Source organism: Lutra lutra, chromosome X (genome assembly GCF_902655055.1).
Source record: "Lutra lutra chromosome X, mLutLut1.2, whole genome shotgun sequence".
Classification (NCBI taxonomy): Eukaryota; Metazoa; Chordata; class Mammalia; order Carnivora; family Mustelidae; genus Lutra; species Lutra lutra.
This window is the reverse complement of record NC_062296.1, coordinates 12,794,804-12,816,248: the sequence shown is the minus strand read 5'-3', so window position 1 is coordinate 12,816,248 and position 21,445 is coordinate 12,794,804. Positions and strand designations below refer to the sequence as shown.

Genomic DNA, 21,445 nt, shown 5'->3' with positions numbered 1-21,445 from the left:
TCACTGCATGTTCTCATTCACTGTCACTTTATTTCATTAAATTTTATATCTCAGTATACAAATACTTGACACGGGGCAAAACGGAAAGGGCGTTCTAGTGCGGTGTCGAGGGACGTTAGTGAATCCCCCTTGCTGAGCAGCTTTGAGAACAGGAAAGCCAACTAGCCCCAGAGAGAATTTAAGCATAAATCCAAAAGGCACGGAGAGAATACTACTTTCTTTGAGCTCCCTTTGGTCAGGGAATGAGAAAGATATTAGACTAAATGAATCCCATTAAAATTTCAAAATCTTCCAATGTGGCTGAAAAAAAAATATATATAGATAAAACTTTTGTTGGGGGGCTAAGTCTCATAAATTTGCATTTATAATTTCCTAAAAGCTCCTAAAATATTAAGAGTCTAAAATGTATTCTTTCAGACGGATCAATGCTAGAGCCCTCCAATCCTCTCTAGTGCAGCTAAGCCTGGAGAGTTAAAACAAATTATTTGAAAGTATGCAAAAACATGCTCTAGCCTGCTGAAGCAGGCTCGAATGAGCTCTCACGTTGTTTGCCCTAACTCGAATTTCCTTTCCGTTCATTTCTGTCTGCCAAAATCTTATCAATTCTATCGGGCAGCAGCTCAAAGGATGCCTCCAGCACAAAGCTCTCAATACATCATGAGACTTATGCAGGTATTTGTGAAATAGGAAATTCAAGGTGTAAACATGCAAAAGATCTTCGAGATGACAGATTCATTCTTCTAAGCCACAAATATTTCACTTAAAAAAAAATCATTCTCACGGATGGTTCAAAGTCTGGTCTAGCAACAGATCTGAATAGAAGATTTCAAAATTTGAGAATAAAATTACCAATCTGGACAGAAACCACTCTAAATGACTGGTCATTAAAATGACAAGAAAATCATTTTGTAATTACTTGTCTTCCACTGCAGTGGCTCCAATTAAATTCATGTTTGTCTCAATATCATCAAAAACTTTTTCCATTTTTTCTTCTCTGTCTTGTAGGGCCATTTTTGCCTCTATGAGCTGTCTGTTAATTCTTTCATAATCATCTGGAGTGATTTCTTTGAAGGCTACACAAAGTGTCCGATATCCATCCTAGAGAGAAAGAAGATCTCTAGTTATCCAAGGAATTGGGAGAAAAATTCCACAGTCCCTTTAAATACCCTCATTTCACTGTACAAAGAAATTCTGATATATGTTTAGTTAAAAAAAAAAAAAACCACTAACAGATTGCAAGTAAACAGGTAACATTCAATTAGGTTCAGAATAACAAAATACTAGCTCTTAAAGAAAAGAAAGCAGAACATAAATGAAAGATTCCTGAAAAGTCTTCAAGTCTGCAAATTCTGCACAGAAATATGCTCCAGGATAACGTTTTACATTACAGTAAGGAAAACAGTATTACTAAATCCCCCAATATAAAAATAGACTATAAAAAAGAAGCTAAAATTCATTTAAACATTTAAATAGAAATCCCATCAAACAGTCATCTTTAGCATTTCCAGAAGGATGTACGCTCACCATGGCATTACGTTCCACATGGGCTTTTGTTAACTCAATTTCATGATTTTGCACCCTGGGGAAGACCGCGGAGTCTGCTCCTTTACAAAAGAGAAGGATGTCTCCTAAAATAAACAAAAAAACAAGGGCTCAACTTAGAATTTTAAGACTGGTATTGGGATTTTAATAACAGGAACTACTTTTTAAAAAGATTTATTTATTTATATGACAGAGAGAGAGATCACAAGCAGGCAGAGAGGCAGGCAGAGAAAAAGAGAGGAGGAAGCAGGCTCCCCGCTGAGCAGAGAGCCCAATTCGGGGCTGGATCCCAGGACTCTGGGATCATGACCTGAGCCGAAGGCAGAGGCTTAACCCACTGAGCCACTCAGGCGCCCCTAATAACAGGAACTATTAAGGTGGCCTCTCCCACTCAGCTACTGTGGATCCTGGGATGAGACATCTCGACCTTCACTCTCACAGGACAATGCTCATTACCTCTGAATACCAGCATGGACACAAACAACTCAAGAGCGTACAACAAGTTCCTTTGCTAAAGTGTACTTCCTTTCAGGGAATCATGGGAGACTGTACTTATGTCAAGGAGCTCCTTCTGAATTCTCTTTGAAAACGCTGCCAAGCATGTTTTAAAGTGCACACATGGCATTCTACTGATGTCAAGACCAAGCCCAAGCGCAAATAAAATAAAAATCATTTTGAATGAATTACAGAGGTTGCTTTAAAAACAGTGGCTTGGGAATTTGTACCAGAAACTTGAAAATAGCACTGTAGAGTGCTGGTGTAAGTGTGGCTTTCTGTCAGTCCATGCAACCAGCAAAGGAGTTGCCGTTGAACATTAAGAAAGACACTTTATGGGGCGCCTGGGTGGCTCAGTGGGTTAAAGCCTCTGCCTTTGGCTCAAGTCATGATCCCAGAGTCCTGGGATCGAGCCCCGAATCAGGCTCTGCTCAGCAGGGAGCCTGCTTCCTCCTCTCTGCCTGTCTCTCTGCCTACTTGTGATCTCTGTCAAATAAATAAATAAAAATCTTAAAAAAAAAAACCACTTTACCCATATAAAGCAAAATGCTGAGTTCAAGAAGTTAAAAAGAAGTGCAGCTGAGGTCAAGGCCCTTGGCAGACCACTTCCCCAGATGTCTCATCATTTGCAGTAGAATGCATAAGTGCATACATACAGACAGGTAAGATCACCAAATATCTCAAATGTTAAGTGGTTTTCTCTTTTAATTTTCTCTCACACATCCACAGTGTGTTTAAAAGCCACAGGACAAATTTGGCATTCACAGAATGAAATCAATTTCATGACCTGGCAGTCACACCGCAAAGTATGAATAAAGGGGGAAACGTTCCCTCAAGGGTCTGTTTGTATCTTCCCATTCTCACACCAAGGAATCTGGGATAGATTTAACACTAAAAGTGGGGCGCCTGGGTGGCTCAGTGGGTTAAGCCTCTCCCTTTGGCCCAGGTCATGATCTCGGGGTCCTGGGATCGAGTCCCACATTGGGCCCTCTGCTCAGCGGGGAGCCTGCTCCCACCCCCACCGCCGCCTCTCTGCCTACTTGTAATCTCTGTCTGTCAAATAAATAAATAAAATCTTAAAAAAAAACACTAAAAGGTAAGTTACTAGGATATAAATCAAGGAAAATTTGAAAAAGCACGTAGAAACAGTCACAGTGTCTCTCTATCTCTCTCCGTGTCTGTCTCTCTCTCTCTCACACACACACACATACACACACACGCACATACACAGAGGCATCTGGGAGCCCACAAATAAGTGCTCCCCTATGGCTCTTGTTCTAACCAAGCAGAAGGTATGTCAGCTACCATGACTCCTCCAAAGGATGCGGGAGAACCCTGGGATGATGGTACCTGTTCCAGTGCCAAGGGCAAGCTTCCCCACTTGATCAAACAAAGAGCCCAGCATGCTGGAGTGAAGCCACCACATCCTTTCCCAGCAATCTGATCCTTAGTCATCCCTAGCCTGCCTGCTCCCTGGGAGTATAAAGCAGTGGGGAGTGAGGAAGGGAAGCAGAGAGAGCCAGCAACTCTCCATGCTCAAGAATTCTACTGCTAGTTAATCTCAAACCATCCTGTTGTACTGGGCTGCTGCATGTAGACATTACTGTGATTGGTCAGTACCATGAATTATAAAAAAGTCACCCTTTCAGTTTCTGCCTGGACACTCAGGACTGAAGAGTAGAGTTCAGTTTCCGAGAAAATTCATATACTGTCATATGAGGGCTCTGCCTCTGACAATTTGGCAAACTGAACATACGTGCTTATATAAGCACATTAGGGCGTACACAGAAGTTACTGCTTTGCATGACTTTAAGGTAGTCATCTATTACTACATGAGATATTTTCCTTCCTTAAAATAACTGATCAACATACAAATATACAAATGGAAAAAGAGAAAAAGTCAAGTTTTTATTTAAAAATGTATACCTGCTTGAGTCTTCACAATGACACTCATACGACGACGGACAGCGTCAAAGTTTAAGGTGTGAAGAAGTTCATACCTTTATGAGGAGAAAAATGAGAAAGAGAAAATACCTAGGCCACACTGGGGAAAAATATCCCACCACAGAAACATCCTGAATAGAATTCTCCCCTTCTGGTAAGGGTTGCTGGCTGAGGGCACAGCTGTCACTTTCCGTTGGGACTCTGACATTTTTCTGCGCTTAGAACGTGGTGTCAGAGCATGCCAGCGTTGGTTAAGGGATATCTGTATCCTCCCATTAGATTACTGCAAATGATAAAGACAGAGTGACGACATAGGACCGGCAGACAAAGAGCTGGCCAGACAAGCCATTTCTGGAGGGGTCTAGATATAGTCCCATCTTGCCAATCATTTTAATTGTCGATGGGGTGCTTACTATGGGTCGAGCACAATGCTAGGTACTGGGAAACAGACATGACTCTGCCTGAGTTCCTTCCCTCAAGAGGTTCATTGTGTGATAAGGGAGGTGGAGGGTAATGAAAGGACTGCGTCTCAATCAGCCACACACTGTAATAAAGAAACTCACAGGGGAGATGTGAGAGCCCAGAAAGAAGATATCTGAAGGAAGGCTTCCTGGAAGAGGTAGTGCCTCAGCTGTGGTCTGCAGGAGTGACATGATGAAAAAAGGGTGGCATGGCATAGTGAGTAGAGAAAAAGGCATGTGCAGAAATAGTTCACTGAAGCTTGAAATCTAGTTGGTGGGGGCACAGCCAGAGGGGGAAGCAAGGGCCGGGAGCTGAAAACATTGTGGTCCATTTCCGAGATTTGGAATTTTATCCTACAAGCAACAGGAAGTCACTGTAGGGTTCAAGCAGTGGAATGATATGATCAGATTTGTACTGGGTTAATAAATCAGATGAAAGAAGACAGAAGAGTAAAAATAGGGTTAATTATTACAAAGACATGGGGAAATATTTTTTGAAAATGAGCAACTTGGACGCAAGTAGTTGACCTAAGAATATTTACTATGAAGCCTGTTTTTGATGGGAGTGGGCAGGGCACCCTTTCTGGGAGGTGTGAAGGAGATCTACACGGAACCTATCATTTGGTGTCGACCAGATGGGGGCACTGTTGTGAACTGGCTAGAATCTGGACTCTAATCATGATCCGGGTTCCTGGCAGTCAGGCCAAAGAGCCTTTTGCCTGGCTTTCAGGCATCATTTCCCTAAGGGGTCCACTCCCCAAACACATCTACACATATTACAGGTTTCTGAGATGGGTCTCCTGAGAGGCTAGGGGCCAGAATAGAAGTCAGATAATTACATTTCGAGTTCAGATGAAGGAATTCAAATTAATCACAGACCCTAATTAAAATCTGCTATTAAGCCAGGGCGGTTTTGTTCGTTGGGCTCTCTGTAGGAGGAAAAAAAAAAAAAAGATCCAAAACACTGCTGCCTCAGGGTACTTGCCCTGGGGCTCACATTTGAGTGGGGGAGAATAAGACAAAGCTTCTGACACCAAAGCTGCCATGACTGGTTGAGCCTGCCATCCCAGAGTGACTGGCTGGGTTCTGGACAGCGGAAGGTTTCATACAAGTTCATGGATTTTTCTCATAGCGTGTGCTGGAGACCTAACATTAGCATCTGTGTTTCAGAACGAAAGTCCAGGCAGATTCTCATTCGGGCTCTTGGACCCACATGTGAACCAAACAAATAATTTCCATCTCAAGTCCCAGTTACTACCACTCTAGAAAAAGGTCTTCCACTCCAGCTACATTTACATCAAACTCCAACCCGGAAAGCAGAGTCTTATCCATTTATAGATGAAAGAAGTTTCCTTTGTGGCCCTTCCGAAATCCACCCAAGGTTGACTGTGGGGTTAAGACGTCACAAACATCAAACACACCATGCTACTTACTCTTCTATTTCTTTTCTTTGGTTCTCTACTCTCATATGGCCGTTCCGAATTCCTACAAAAGTGAACCCGTACCTGATGAAAAGCAACAAAAAGACCTTTGTGGATCTCTAAAGAACGATTAATTTTCCCTTGCAGTGGGGCACACCTGCTTATTGTTTTCTTCTCTTTTGTGTGAAAAAAAACAACAACAACACAAAACAGTCTATAAGTATACTTCCCTTTACTGGCTGAGACAACAGGAAAGAGGAAGTCAAAGCCCAGTCACGACTTGTAATCAAGAGGCAATTTGTAATTCCAATTCTGTAGCAGACACATCGGGTGACCTTTTAACCACTTAATCATCACAGGCCTCAAGGGTAAAACAGGACTGTCGGTGACAAAGTGACGTCAAAACTGCTGAGAGCGCTTCAGAAATAGCATGTGTTGTATAGAAAGTGGCCACTGTTGCAGAATTTGCAGAATAGAATAAGAACATTTGGACTTCCGGTTGGTGTTTATCAACAGTAATGCAAGTCACATCTACGCATTGCTATTTTCTTTTTGGTCTTAATTGGCTAGGTTTGGGAAATTTTTCACAAACTTTCAGAGAAAGCATTTCGGCTTTTTATTAAAGAATATTTATAAGATAAGGTTATTGGAGCAGAGGAAAAAGCAACTCTAATCCTCCTGTGATTTCCTGTTCTCAGGAGAAGTACAAGCAGTGCTTATTCCTTTTTTTTTTTAGCTCTTCAAAACTGTTCATGTACTTCTCTACAACTTACATCAGGGTTTTTAAGACAGCCTTCTTGAGGTATGACTGATATACAAAGAACTATACTTATTTAACGTGAGGAATTTGAGAAGTTTGGACACGTGCAAATACCTGTGAGATCTTTACCACAAGCGAGGTAAGAGACCTATCCAACCACTCTCGAAGCTTCCGTGGGTCCCAGCGGTGTTCTGTTGTTTGTGGTAAAGCCCACTCAACATGAGCTCTACCCTCTTACCAGACTCTGAAGTGCAAGCCACTGTGTTGTTAACGACGGGTACAACGCTGAATGACACGTCTCCAGCATTTATTCGCCCAACCTAACAGAAGTGCTTACTTTTTAGCTCCTTTCACCAAAGCGATCTCATCTGGTGAGGAGGACATGTAAGTTAACGCAGCTGATTCCGTAGGCCCATCAACAGTATCATTTGTTTTAACTTCTACAGTGTGACATAAGCACAAGGCACGCAGAAAGAGCTCTTCTCGGTTCTGTTGAAGGGTAACAGAAAAATGACTCTATTATTTTCCCTTTGATCACCTGGTAGTCAGCGAACAGAGAGAAGGTATTAATGTGAGAAAATGTTATAACCTCCAGCAAACCGAGTAGCTGAAATTTCTAAATCCCTAATACTCAGATGAGCTCTATATCCTCCCTTGTACCTGACAGCATCCCCGGGTCTCAGCTAACATACCCTAGGGGCTGTGTTCGCTCATTCAGGCTACCGTGCAGCCACCGAATACTAAATCGGTGAATTCTTTATGGCCTGAAAGAGTTCATTCAGTATCCAATTCACAATCTGGCGATAGCTCAGGTGCTGGGAGACTTGGGTTCATTTAATGTCTAGACACTCCTGGGACCTGAATGACTGGAAAAGACTTCACTCTCGGAGCAGCTCATATTTTTAAAGACAAAGCATCAAGAATTACGATCAGACAGACGGCAAGTGAAATTTTTGCCCCGAAGCCATTTTCCACATCCCTCCCTATTTATAAATGCTGCTTATTAACGATCTCTGGAGGTGTTAGTGAAGCAGGGAAGCTGAAGTCAAAAAAGCAAAGGGTTATTCCAAAGTCGGTGTCATGCACTCCGAGCTCTTATTTCTACTATGCGAAGTTAGCACATGCACACACAGAAGGATCTCTCCGGGGAAAATGTAATTCGGAAAATGCCACCTTATCTGCTTTGTCAAAATACGTTAAGGGTCCATCAGTCTGCGAGAGACCATCGGTGTCCTGCACTGCACCTTTGTATTTGTGTCCATCTATGCAGCACTCAATGAATTCCATGCTATTTTCAGTGAGTGTTCCAGTCTTGTCTGTGAATATATAGTCCACCTAAAAACAAGGACAGAAACAGAGGCAGTGTTACCTCCTTCAGTGTGATTAAGTTTTCGTTAGGCTGTAAGGTGGGGGGCTCTTCTCCTATCCATAGCAGAGCACTGTTTCTAAGACTTCTCGTCAAATGTCAGGTTAATTACAAAAGCAGTATTATGAAAAGAGCGGCAAATGAATAAGAATTTTTAATTAAAAAAAATTTAAGTAAACTCCACACCACATGTGGGGTTCAAACTCACAATGCCAAATTCAAGAGCTGCAGGCTCCACTGACTGAGCCAGCCAGACGCCCTCAAACAAGTATTTTTAAAGGCAGTGAAACAGTATCACATGTCCAAGGTAGACGCGCTCAAATACAAAAGATTAATAAGAAAAATGTGGCTATTTTATCAAACTAAGAAACTTTCAGTTTATTACTTATCTATTTTGATGTAAACAAGTTCTAAAATAAAAGCCCATTTTCTAAGTGGGAAGTAAGAACAGACTGACCCTTTTACACACACACACACACACACACACACAATGTGTGCACACACACAGAAAAATATTTGAGAGGAACTTAAATTTACTGCGATGTAACAAAGCTTTTCCTTGAAAAGTAAAATTTTTGATGAATATACTGGACTGAAGTAAAATGCACTGTGTTATATACTGCAGATAGAATCAAAGAGTATGGATGGTTAGGGAAAATAATAATATCAAGTTACTTAATTAGGAGACACAGGAAGTCTTTAATGTTCAAAAACGTAATTGAAGTTTCTTTCCACATTCTGTGTATATTTTTAGATACTCCTGATACTCCTGAAAAAAGTTTCCAAGTTAAAAAAAAAAACAGTTTATAATAATAGGTTAAAATATAAGCAAAAAAAAGTATAATATAAGCATTCCTTCATAAATAATGGAAAAAGTAAGCGATGAAATAAATTTTCCATGCCAAATAAACCATTTTGAGCATTTCCATTTTATCTCAGTTTTTATCTCTTCTATTTATAACATCTGGCTTTTGGAAACCCACAATTTTATCCTCCTTTTTGGCAATTTATGCTTAAATAGTTAAAATTATGGGCTGACAGGAACAAGCATAAGCACAAGATGAAGGTTTTCATTATGTAAGGGAGAAAGAGATGAACTCCAGCAGTAGTTGCTTTCTAATTATTTTTCAAAGCTTTTCACGGTAGCAGCACTGGCACAAATATAGCATTTCAATCTTCCTTTTTTTGCTCTGTTAACCAGCCAAGTTTGAATTCTCCCTTTAAATTAATTCAAGTGCTATTATTCCTGTATCGTCTAGATTTTTCCAGTTGAAATGAAAATCTTTGGGATTTTTTTTCTGATCAAAATTATTTACTGTCATTTTCCCCTGAAGGTTCTCCCGGGTTACTGCGTCTCCTACATTTGGATCAGCATTAACCCACTTAGAAATCTTAGAAAGCGCCAAAGGTGGTAGTTTAAAAAAAATACATCGTGCAATTGTTCCCCTACGCAGAATGTTCTGTGCAGTATGGATCTGCGTAGAATTGATCTCGCAGGTGTAAGGCCAACAAACTACACCCTGACACGGTCAATATCAAATTGCAGTGTGCATCACTCTCACTTGGAGGGCTTGTTAAAACTCCGATTGCTGGCCTCTGTTTCCCCAGTTTCTGATTCAGCGCTCTAGGGCAGCGCTAGGTAATGGACATTTCTAATTAAGTTCATAGGTGATGCGGATGCTGCCGGTCCAGGGATTATACTTTGAGAACCACTGCTCTAATACATGCCCTGTACTCGGCCAAGGGAGAGGAGAGGATCAGCTGTTACTAAAAAGGGCTAAAGAGTGAGAGGCTGCCTGCTCGCCCAACTCACAATAGCCTCTTCCTCTCTAGTGGCAGGTCTGAGGCTGCTGGAAAAGCACTTCTCTATAAGCAAGTTGAAACTCATCATTTTATGGATGCAAAGCCTAAAGCCAGACAGCTGTTCTAGGGTGGAAAGAGCCCTGAACTAACGTTCACGAACGTATGGAAATGCCTATTTTGTAGGTCAAAAATCTCGTATCATTCAACTTAATGGAACATTCACTCTGGTGTCCTGGCTTCACCACCTACTAACTTTGTGACCTTGGAAAATTCTCACGTCTGTATACTTTAAATATTAACCTGAAATAACCAAGCCTGCTGCACAACGCTGTAAAGACTGGAAAAGAAAGTACAATAATGTTTACAAACTATAAGGTATTAGATAGATGCTGACAGTCATTGCTGTTGCCTTGACCAAAATCACAGTACTGGACTCTTTCCATCATCTCACATGCCCTATTTTTTTCCGATCAATTATGGTCACATTGCTATAGTTACGTATGATATGTATGTTTTCCTAACTGAATGGTGAACAACTTGAGGGTTTCATGTATACTTTGTAATAGTAACCTCAGTACAATCAACATATTCTTGATATATAGCGTAAGTTTAATACGTAACAGTGGGACTGAATTACTGGAATCAGAGTATATACCCAGACACACCATTAGGCATCGCTGCAAGACCTGAAGGGGCTGTAAAGCAGGAGGCTACCCCAAAATATTTTCAAGATGGATTGAAACCATTTGGTTGCCTAAAAGACTGATGCCTGATCATAAGACTCCATTCTTTTCCAACTGAACAGTCTACTTCCTTTTTTCTACAGATGTACTTATTCTGGGGGTTGGGGGAGAAAGAGAAAGCTTGAGAGCATGCACACAAGTGGGAGGGGCAGAGGGTAAGGGAGAGAGATTTGGGGCTGGATCTCACAACCTGAGCCAAGACCAAGAGTTGGCCATTCAACTAAGCCATCCAGGTGCCCCTCAATGTGGGTCATTTTAAAAGAGATTAAGCAAGTATTTGCAATGGTATCAGTGGGACCTAATTGACACTGCTTTTTTATAACATAAAAAGTCATACAGATCTGAAATTATGACTCATCAAGGAGGAAGCTGGTTACACTCAATTTTGTGCGTACTGGTCCACTGAATAGTAAATGGCCTAGGGAACTATTTCAAGACTTCTTTGCATTTTCATTCAGGTAATTTCCACACGTATAAGGTGATAATGAAGGCAAGTTGTTTTTACACCATATAAATGAAAGTGGTGGTCTGGCTATTAACTCAGTGCTTTGACTAAATGACAGTCACAGCCAGAAAGGCAGGTTTTGGTAGGGAAAGAAGTGGTGGCTGAAATGAAAACTCCAGTCTCTTTTCAGTGATCAAATTTACCAGATCATTACCCAAAGCTCTACTTTGCTTTCTGCAGTGTGAATACAGCCTAAATGATAGGAATAAGATTACCTTCCACTAGGTAATACGGAATCTGCTGAGGTGGGGGTCTGGAAGATTTAAGAACCTCATTTGAGTGGCACCTGTCTTGGATATCCTTCCTGTCTCTAGACAGCGTTAGGAGTCACATGCGGCATGATGGCAGCTCTATTTGCGGAGTCCTGGGGCTATGGCCTCATTGATCCTTGGGTAGGTGAACCAGGCACCAGATCTAGATGAGGTAGATTTACTCAACGAAATCACCTGTCAGGGAGGGAAAGTTCACCAGAGGTGGCTTGTAACTCAGTTTTTTGTTTTTGTTTTTTTAATGCAGTAATGCTGTAATCAATGCTTTTTATTGGGACCAGAGTAGTTCTCTTCAGACAGCTCTGTTCCTGGATGAAAAGTGGTTTACAAAGGCTAAGTAAGGTCAGCTGTGGCAGCTGAAGTCACCTTCAAAAGAATCTTCTGGGAACAATATCTAAGGGAAAAAAGCATTTGTTCATTCAATTCTTGTTCTATCCTTGGTGACTCAGTATCTCTGTGGGATGCAGATTCCACAGTCTGGGATCCTGGAGTCATGTTGTCAGCTCTCAACAAAACTGGTATCTGGACTGTCCTTTCCCCCTTGTGCCTGTTGTTGTTAAGATGGTACTTCGGTCTAGGCACGGCTGGGTGAAGAACAGAAAGAGTGGGGGCCGTGGGCTACATTCGGGAGGGTTTTGAGGCGTAGATGCAACTTGGCACCACTTAAAACAAGTGTGAGGCCCTGTTCCAGCCGCACAGTTCCATTAACCGAATTTGCATCTCCCAGTCATAGAAATGACATTTCCACAGCCTTGACATTCTAAATATCATGAGAGTTAAATGAAAGCCAAAAAATTCCCCCAGCCTGTGAAGAGCATTACGTGACACACAGTACATCCAGACAAAGGGAAGAACTTTCTCAATACTGATGAGAAAATCACCTACAAAGTCACCATTTGAAGAATTATAGCTAGACCATACCACACTGGGAACAAATGCGCCTGCCTTAGAAATGAGGCCACAGCCTAGGCCGCACTGGTGTACGAAGCAAAAAGCATTCTGAGGAGCACATGCCCTCACATTCTGACTTCATTTAAATTCCTGCCCTGGAGTTAACAACTCTGCTTGCTAGGAATGTATTCTGTCTGATCAGAAATGTACCAAGACAACATCAACAGGACAACTCTAGTCAATGCTGCTTATGGAACAAAACACAGTCATAGAAAAGCTTTACTGACTACCCCAGAGTCTATCCCCAACTGGTAACAGATGCTGAGGAAGACCAACTACATGTGTCTGTTCCAAAGCAACAGCCCATAATCTAACAACATCGCCAGGTGAGTTGTAAAGAAAATTTCTGTCACATTCAAATTTAATATATAAAGTGGGCTACTCCTCGAAAATGCCAACAAGATAATGAATGCTACAGCTATGAAAACACTGCTTGTCTTTGTTATATGCCTGGATAAAAGAATATCTGAATTACATTTCCCAATGTGAAATGGTCACATACATTGGTAAGCCAGAGTATAAGAACAGATATTTTCAATACATTAACTTATTTCAAGTAAAAATACATTCTAACCTGACCAAGTTCTTCATTAAGGTCTGATGTGTTAACCAGGGCTCCTTCATTAATTTCTTCATCATAAAAGTCCTTATCCCATGAAATGAAGAAGGAGCCCAAGAATTTCTGCATTTCTACCGTGACATACATGGATACAGGTATGATAAAGTTGAACAGAACCATAAATGACAGGAAGTCAGTGAACATCTTCAAAACCTAAAACAAAAGAAATAGTTTGTGCTGATTAGATACACATTTCTAGCCAACAAGTGCAAGATAAAGAACCAGTTAACTTTTCTTTTTATTTCAATGCTAAAAGCACTGCTGTTGCTATAAAGTTCCTAATGATACTATCCCGTTGGCCAAAGTTCTCATCACAGTATGTGAAAAGAACATTTTAAAAACATCCCCAATTTATCATTATACTTCAGTAAATGTACCTTTAACACTTTTTCACTTCCTTAAATTCTCTGCCATCCCCCCAGTACAAACACAGGATCGAAGTTTCTGGGTAGGCATCTACTTATGACATATTCCAAGCTCGTGTATAGTCACACAGATTCTTGGGTACAGCCAGAGACATATAACCAGAGATTCTTGATCAGCTGTTTCAAACTCTTTAACTAAAGAGCTAAAAATAAGCACAGATGCCTAAAGTAAAAGAAAAATATCCTATAAAACTTCTTAAATGTCTAACAGCTTGGGGCTACCATACAACCTGAGAAAACTCGGAAGCCAGCAAAAGGTATCATTATCTAAATAACATTTCAATAAAGGGTGGCTCGGTCACAAAGGGCTAGAGTTAAAATTTTTAGCAAGAGTTAAAAGTTGCAGCATAAAACTGATTACCTTCAACGATTCCCGCTCTTTCTGAGTCTTTTGGTTGTACCAAGGTTCATCGTTATACGGAGTACTTTGCCAAACGTACTTTAGAGTAGTGCATACTGCAGCTTTGGTCAGTAACAGAAATAAATACACAATCAGGAAGGCATTAATGGATCTGAAAAAGAAGATATTATGGATTTAAAAACTATGTAATTATTTAAGATATCAACCATGTAAAAATTAAGCCATTCAGTTTCCTAAAGCCTCTCCTGTGGACGATGGGTAAGCACAGTTATCACTGCAGAAGCCTTACTCTCAGCTGGTAAAGTGGAAAAGCCAGCCCTGACCTCCTGACCTGTTTGCTGGTCACCAATGCTCCCCAAAGTGCAGTGGTTGACTAGCTTAATGCACTTACAAAAAAAAAAAAAAAAGAAGGATCCTATAAAGTGACAGGAGACACACACATGCATAGACCGTACCTACTCACCCCTTAAAGAAAGAATAGGTTGTTTCCATTTCCCTAAATCCTAAGGGTTTGCAGTAGAGGGTGGGGGAGCCAGTGTGAAATCCTCATACTTAGCGTGGACTCCTCTGATCTGCAAGTAGGCCTATGGAGAGGGTGCCACTGATACATGGGATATCCACGGCAATGACAGTGAGGTCCATGCTGGAACAATGGGCTTGAAGCTCTAGCAGGAGACTATTACCTACGTCGTTGAACTTCCTTACATACAGCAACTAGAGGACCCCAAACCACTATCCAGCAGCAAAAGGGAGCAAAATTCTAATTCAACTAGACTTTGCCCTTGAAGAGCTACACGAGCTTAGGTAAGTCACCCGGCTCAGAGATCACTGCTTCCTGTGCAAAGCAGATAGGCTAACAGGAGTCCCGCCACGTTGCCGCTCAGAGGATTAAACGAAATCAGACATACAAATCACTGAGCACAATTCTGGAACCTAAGTGCTCAATGTGGTAGCTGCTATTGTAACGGATGTTGTTTCTTTGTCACAGCTGTTATTCAGAATTACCGAAAACTAACTATATCACAGTTCAAAGAGATCGTGGTGCACACTAACTTTTCAACAGCAGAACGCTTCTGAGATTTCCCTTGGTAGTTCAAAGCCATTTTGGTTTCCATCCCAGTGTAAACAGCAACTCCTAAGGCATAAAAGAAGACAGTGAAAACTAGGTCACAATTATGACCGCCAGCCGACTTCCCACCAAGCTGTATCTTAACCTGAGTCTAGTCACCAGCTGACGCATCATTTATAATATAATTTTCATTCTACGTACTTGATTGTCATATTTATAGTTTATTTACCATCTTATAAAGTCCTAACACCTAAAAACAGGCTTAGACTGAGTGGCAAGTCTCTGCCATGTCCAATTTGTAACATGCACTATTTATGCACAGGCTTTACAAAGCATATTTCTAATAAGGAGATCTTAAAAACTGTTCACCATATATCTTCTTGGTATTTTTTAGTGTAGCTCCTTTCAACAAGAGATTCTCAGGTCCCAGAGACCTAAATGAAAAATGAACACAGCTTATCCAAACAGCCCCCCAAAAATAGCATCATCAACTCTGGGGACATATTTTGCCCTAACACACCTCTATCTCCAAGGGGTTCAGAATGTATCTTTCCACTTATATCATATGCTTACGCCCCAGGATGAGCCGAAAGATCTTTCCCTCTGAACCTCCTTGAGGGTACAGCACAGTTGGAAGCAGAGAATAAGAGTCGCCAGCAACACGCAGAGGTAAAGCGGGGGCACACAGAGAAAAGGACTCTGATTCACAGACAGCAAGAGCGGTACAGAGCGGCAGACAGCAAGCAACAGAAAGAAAAGGTGACAGAAGACTGGGAAAGCAGCCGTCAAGGTGGAAAGACATACTGACATATTTAGAGTGTAAACCCGCCTTTGAGGCAATCACTGGGCGGCCAGTGTTTAAATTCCTTTTCCAAGTGGAAAAATTGAGGTAATTAACTGGATGATAGAAGAGGGAAGAAAACAGCCCTTTTTATTTGAATTGGTTCATTATAAATGATTAGCCCTTCATTTTCTTTCAGTCCAGGTAATTCTCTCGGCTTTTCATCTACTGCCTTATCCCTCATTTACTCTCCCTTAGCCACCACTCTCCAGGTGTACCCCCAATACAGTCTGCCACTGCACAACCAGAACAGATGTGGGCCCCCCAGGGCCCGGAGCTCTGCGATTTCAGACACCCTCGGCATCATTCGCAACACCGCCCGCCTACTGGGATGCCGGCTAGTTAATCCAGGTTTATTCACCTCTCCAGCCTTTTCTATAAAGAGAGGTATTGGGGTATTTTAAAGGGCTTTAAAAAAAAAAGATTTTACTTATTTATTTGACAGACAGAGATCACAAGTAGGCAGAGAGGCAGGCAGAGAGAGAGGAGGGAAGCAGGCTCCCCGCTGAGCAGAGAGAGGAATGCGGGGCTCGATCCCAGGATCCAGGGATCATGACCTGAGCCGAAGGCAGAGGTTTAACCCACTGAGCCACCCAGGTGCCCCAGGTATTTTAAGGGGCTTTAAAGAGAAATATACCCGCCTCCTCCCGAAAAGGACAGATGAAAGGAAGGACAAACTAACCTGGCAACCGCCTCAAGACTATTACTATAGATATTGATTCGCCCAACAAACCTGCAAAAAGAACACAATGGCAAACATGTCTTCTATATCAAGGTAAAGATCTATATATACCACGTAAATGGGAATGAATCAAGATACAGATAATACAAAAGAGGTAAGACTGAATGAACTACAAAAACCCATTATATTTCTGGGAAAAAAAGTTATGCTGACATACAACACAATGTGTAACATTTTCATATAATTTTAAAAATAATAGCATGGGTTATAAGAACACAAAGATTCAAAATTGATTTTCAGACTCTACTTGGCACTGTGCGGGCACAGAACGCCCCCGCTCATTTATACGTTCCACAAATAATTACCCTCTATTCTGGATGCATGTGAAGAGAGGTTTCTGGTGCTAACACACAACTTAAACCCCTTAGTTCAGTGGTTTTTTCACTTGTGCGTGCAACAGACCCACCGGAGTGCTTGTTAAATGGGGCACTTTGGGGCCCCACCCCCAAGCTTTGGAGTCAGGTGAGAATCTGCATTCCCAACAAGTTTCCAGGTGATGCTGTGCTGGCCCATGATCACCCTTTGAGAACCACTGCACGAGTCTTAGGGGGCAAACATCTGATGACCATCTCGGAAATTTCCAACCTCTCTCTTTCGGCTGATCGCAATACCGAGCTTGATCTGCTCACTTAACATGGCTAGACACACGATAATGTGCATTTCTCCAAAAATGGGGTAAGGCGGCCTAACTCTCCTTAACAAGAGAGAGTTATGCGTATTTTATACTTTGCATCATCATTGTTTTTCAGAAAAAGTGAACCATGATTGCTACGTACACAAAGTATGATGGTCTGCTCATTTATTCACCACGTGTTAATTGTGCCAGTGCTGTGGTAGGTGCTGGGGACCCACTAGGAAGCCAGAAAGACATGTTCCTCCCACTAAAGGCAGACGAGTTAACAGGCAATTACAATGTAAATGATCACTGCTCAGGTTGTGGAAGCACAGGTGTTCTGAAGTCACAAATCAAGGACACTCAGTCTAGTCCAGAGAAATCAGGAATAACCTTCCCTGCCCTAAAATTCTCCTTCATATTTAAGGTAACTGAAAAATTTAGGAGCTGCCATATGAACACGCAGAAAAGCATCCTGGTCTCTAACACAGGCAGAATCGGCCACCCCTTCTTCTGTGACTCCATGGGCGTTTCAGTCTGTTCTATTATGTCGCTGTACTATAGTCCTAGCTTTAATAAATATTTATCTGCCTTGCAAAGTCTGAGCTCCCTGAAGGCAGGGAACAGCTGTTTTGTTTTATGATCCTAGTTCCTACTCTCAGGGTGTATACGGAATAAAGGAGTGATGGGAAGGAGGGAAGGCACTGTTCTCGTAGTGGGATGAATACTGTTTTTCTACTACTGTGTGCTGGTGTTAAGCCACGTCCAACCATTTGGCCCCCCATTATGACCAACAGAATTCGTTAACAAGATGCCTGGCACGGGTAATTGAGGCCATCTGTAAGAGGGAATAGAATGAGATTAACTGGCCCACGTGGGGATAAAACTTGTTACTCTACCCTCATTAACGGCATGCTCTAATCAAACTAACCAGTCTTAAAAATCAAATGCCAAATTTCTGAGAACCTACAATGACTGTTCATCAGCAAGTCTACTCCAGAAAGCCTGAGTATAGTAAAATAGAGGAAATCTCAGTAGACAAAAAGCAGCCTATTTGCAATACTGAGTTCAGCATAATCCTCATAAAAAAGGATAGTGTGTGGCCCCATATCCCCTTCCTCTCTTTAATGTTGGAGGACATATCCAGTGGCTTATTTTTCTTTTCATTAGCTCTGATTAAATACACGAATCTGACGGAGCAGCCTTACGGTGTAACATAATCTTAAAACGCGATGGATGGTTGTGTTTACAAATAACAAAAATAAAAGAAAAATCACAGGTAAGGTGTCTGGGCCTACAGTGATTTATCTTGGGCCGGTAGTGAACAAGGCTGATTTGATTCATTTCCCTGCCAGAAGGAAAGAACAGCTCATAAAAACACGAACGAAGGAGGTCTGGAAAGTAGTGGGTGTCTCTTCACGATACTGGTGGCAAGGAGCAGCAGAGTCAACAGACTATCACACAGGGCAGATCACAACCAGGGGATTCTTACTTGTAGAGGTCCGGCTGCGGCTGCTCACATTCGATTGCTGCTCGGAGGGTATCAATGGACTCAGCTGTACATAGTGCAATGGTGTCCCGTACCGCATAATGTGTCTAGATGAGGAAAGCAGAAGAAAAAGCAAAACCAAGACAAAGGGATTCTTTTCATCATCGTACACCCACCTTATTCCGGCAACACAATATGTTTTTAGGAAGAGGCTTTGGCAGAATAATACAAATATTGATGCATGTTTCCCACTAACTAAATTTTATGGTATTATTCTTCGAATATATTACAAATAATTAGAAAGATAACCCCACTGCAAAGAGATTTAGAAGATAATGAAAAAACTAAAAGCTTTCCCTGATAGTGACAGCAGAGAGAATTCCATTTGTAGCATGCATATCCTTAACGGAAAACCCAATGAAAAACTTAATCCGTTTACTTTTTCTATTTATAGAACTGAGCTGTTATTTTGTTCACCAGAGGGTACCGTGATATCAATGTATACATATGAATTGAACATAAAGAACCCTTTGGGTCATAAGAAGGCTAACATTTTGCCAACTGAAAGAAAAAATTCATTAATAGTTCCACTACACAAATAGCATAATTAATCATATTGAAAATGCCCAAAGACGCTACATTTCATAGGAAGAGCAGCGATATGATGTGTTTTGCTTTAGTCAGACAGTTGGCATATTCTACTAGAGTATATTATGCACTTGATTTACCCAGAACTCAAGGCAGGCGCCAATAAACCCATTTATAAATCATCAAAGGAGGGCTAACACAGACTCCAAGACTGCACCACTTATGCAGAAGGGAAAGCTGTTGCATGGTCTTCTGGGAATATTACGGAACTGCCTGAGTTCTATTTAAAACTCTCCCCTGATTTTGAAAACCTATGTACTTTTTAGCAGATCTGATCAGATCAACTTAACTGAACAAAGAAGCCACTTAAAAGTTTTCTTCCTCTAAACAACTTTTTCCCTTATTAGGGCATCTTTAGGTAGATTTCTTGATTTTTATCCTTACATTTCCTCAAATTTAATTTTGCTTTTGAACAGTTTAAAAGCACTAGTTCATCGCCATGCCCTTGACGTACAGAATTAGTCATCTCCCAGGCATTTCAGTTCCTGTTTCACATACTGAGTTCTGGTTCTCGATTCCAGATGGAAAAAAACAAGCAGAGAAAAGCCCTCAAGGATACACACAGAGGTGAGCACATTAGTGCCCTTCCTTAAACGCAGCAGAGAGAGGATACACCTCCATACCCTGTGGAGCTCTGGACGACGGCCAAGAACGGATTGCCATTAAGTACTGTGGAAGAAAGTTAGCCTCCAATTTGAGCAAACCTACTTTAGCTCGTTTATAATTCTTCCTAGTTGCAATGAACAAACATTTGCCAAACAAGACCCTAAGGTGTTTTTTAAAGAGCAACCAAACTACTCCAAATAAGAGTTCCTATAGGCCATGAATAAACATTTTTCAAGAAAAGCATCACTTTAAAAATAAAAATAGATCGGCGGTTAGAGTACAGGAAGTTATTTTTATAGTTACATAGTTTAAGCCTACAACCACATTCATTTGAAAAAGCCCAAAGAAAACATCGAATGGGATATGTCGCTATCAATGCAAACAGGGCTACAGAAAACGTGGTGGCTTTTATTTGGGGCATGCATTTTCCTCGCCGAACACCACGCTTTTCCCTAAAGTTGGGTAACTGCTTGTACGTTCAAACACAATTATATAAAAGTTGCCTTCAAATACAAAACTTTGCACAAATACGAAAAAACAAGATAAAAGACTGGGAGCCGTGGGAAGCAGTCTTGTATGACTAACTACCCTGAGCTCGAGATGTTGTGGCAAGGTTTCCTCTCCCTTACTTTGCAGTTGGATTCCCCATCAAGACTGGCTGTAGTCACGTAACAGGTTCCATCACCAGTGCAGGATGAGAGAAGAATGAGATCACAGGGGAAGGTTTCATCTGCCTGTACTTCTACTACATCACCGACCTAGCAGAGAGAGAAAAAGAAATACAAATATTCTTAATTCCAAACAAAGCATTCATTATACCTCAAAACTGAAGCCGAAACAGTAGCAGGAGACCCCTCCCGCTCCTAGGGAGTGTCTCAGCATTGCAGGCCATGAGAAAGATGAAAAGAACATTATTCAACATTCAGAATCCTCTGCAAGGTCACAAGAACTAACCGATGCTGTCAGATTACCTTACTAGTGAACTTTACTTTCAAAGAAAGCATTTCAGTACCCTGGGAGCCGTCTGCTCTCTGACATTTTTTGGCACTGCTGTTCCATATACAATGACCACTGTCAGTTCATCAATCAATCCTGAAAATCTGCGTGTCGCGACCTGAGCACTTCCTGAACACTGGGCAGCCACTGTCCTACTCCGCGTCGTGCGTATTTCAACATGCTTTGCTTTGCCTGTGCTAACACCAGCTGTTACTGTTGGGTGCCAGGCCCTTCTTCAGTGTTCGGAAAAACTTAGCCAGCTGGAGAGGCATCTACTTTTCCCATAACATTTGACAAAGAAATAATTTTCAAACAGGTCGCTTTCCAATAATTCATCCTGCAGTCAGAAGACTCCATTAATATAGCCACGGGAAATGATTTCCTATCAGCAAGTACCCAAAGCTCAAGTAGAGGCAAACCATGAGAAGAAATCAGGAACCATGTCTAGTGCACATAATTTAAAATGCAGGGAATAAGTCATAATGGTTAAAAGGTAGAACTTTTTCTTTTCTTTTTTTTTTAAGATTTCATTTATTTATTGAACAGACAGAGATCACAAGCAGGCAGAGAGGCAGGCAGAGAGAGAGGGGGAAGCACGCTCCCTGCCAAGCAGAGAGCCTGATGTGGGGCTCGATCCCAGAACTCCAGTATCATGACCTGAGCTGAAGGCAGAGGCCTTAACCCACTGAGCCACCCAGGTGCCCCACAAAGTAGGACTCTGTAACCTGACTTTGTGGCCCAGCTCTGCCACTTCACATGAGCTTGGGTGAGTGCCT

At 41.6% G+C, this 21,445-nt stretch overlaps 1 protein-coding gene across 8 annotated transcripts in view; it reads right to left on the bottom strand.

Moving 5' to 3' along the window:
* ATP11C (ATPase phospholipid transporting 11C) overlaps positions 1-21,445 on the bottom strand; it is a 182,423-nt gene that overhangs the window by 53,388 nt on the left and 107,590 nt on the right. For all 8 annotated transcript variants that reach the window (XM_047715057.1, XM_047715055.1, XM_047715061.1 and 5 more), the window contains 13 exons: positions 20,303-20,431; positions 18,423-18,526; positions 16,258-16,308; positions 15,104-15,168; positions 14,719-14,800; positions 13,666-13,816; positions 12,835-13,032; positions 7,797-7,958; positions 6,961-7,112; positions 5,876-5,947; positions 3,964-4,037; positions 1,525-1,628; positions 917-1,098 (listed from right to left, as the gene is read on the bottom strand). In XM_047715057.1, the coding sequence (XP_047571013.1) occupies positions 917-1,098; positions 1,525-1,628; positions 3,964-4,037; positions 5,876-5,947; positions 6,961-7,112; positions 7,797-7,958; positions 12,835-13,032; positions 13,666-13,816; positions 14,719-14,800; positions 15,104-15,168; positions 16,258-16,308; positions 18,423-18,526; positions 20,303-20,431 (1,526 nt within the window). The remainder of the gene's footprint in view (positions 1-916; positions 1,099-1,524; positions 1,629-3,963; positions 4,038-5,875; positions 5,948-6,960; positions 7,113-7,796; positions 7,959-12,834; positions 13,033-13,665; positions 13,817-14,718; positions 14,801-15,103; positions 15,169-16,257; positions 16,309-18,422; positions 18,527-20,302; positions 20,432-21,445) is intronic.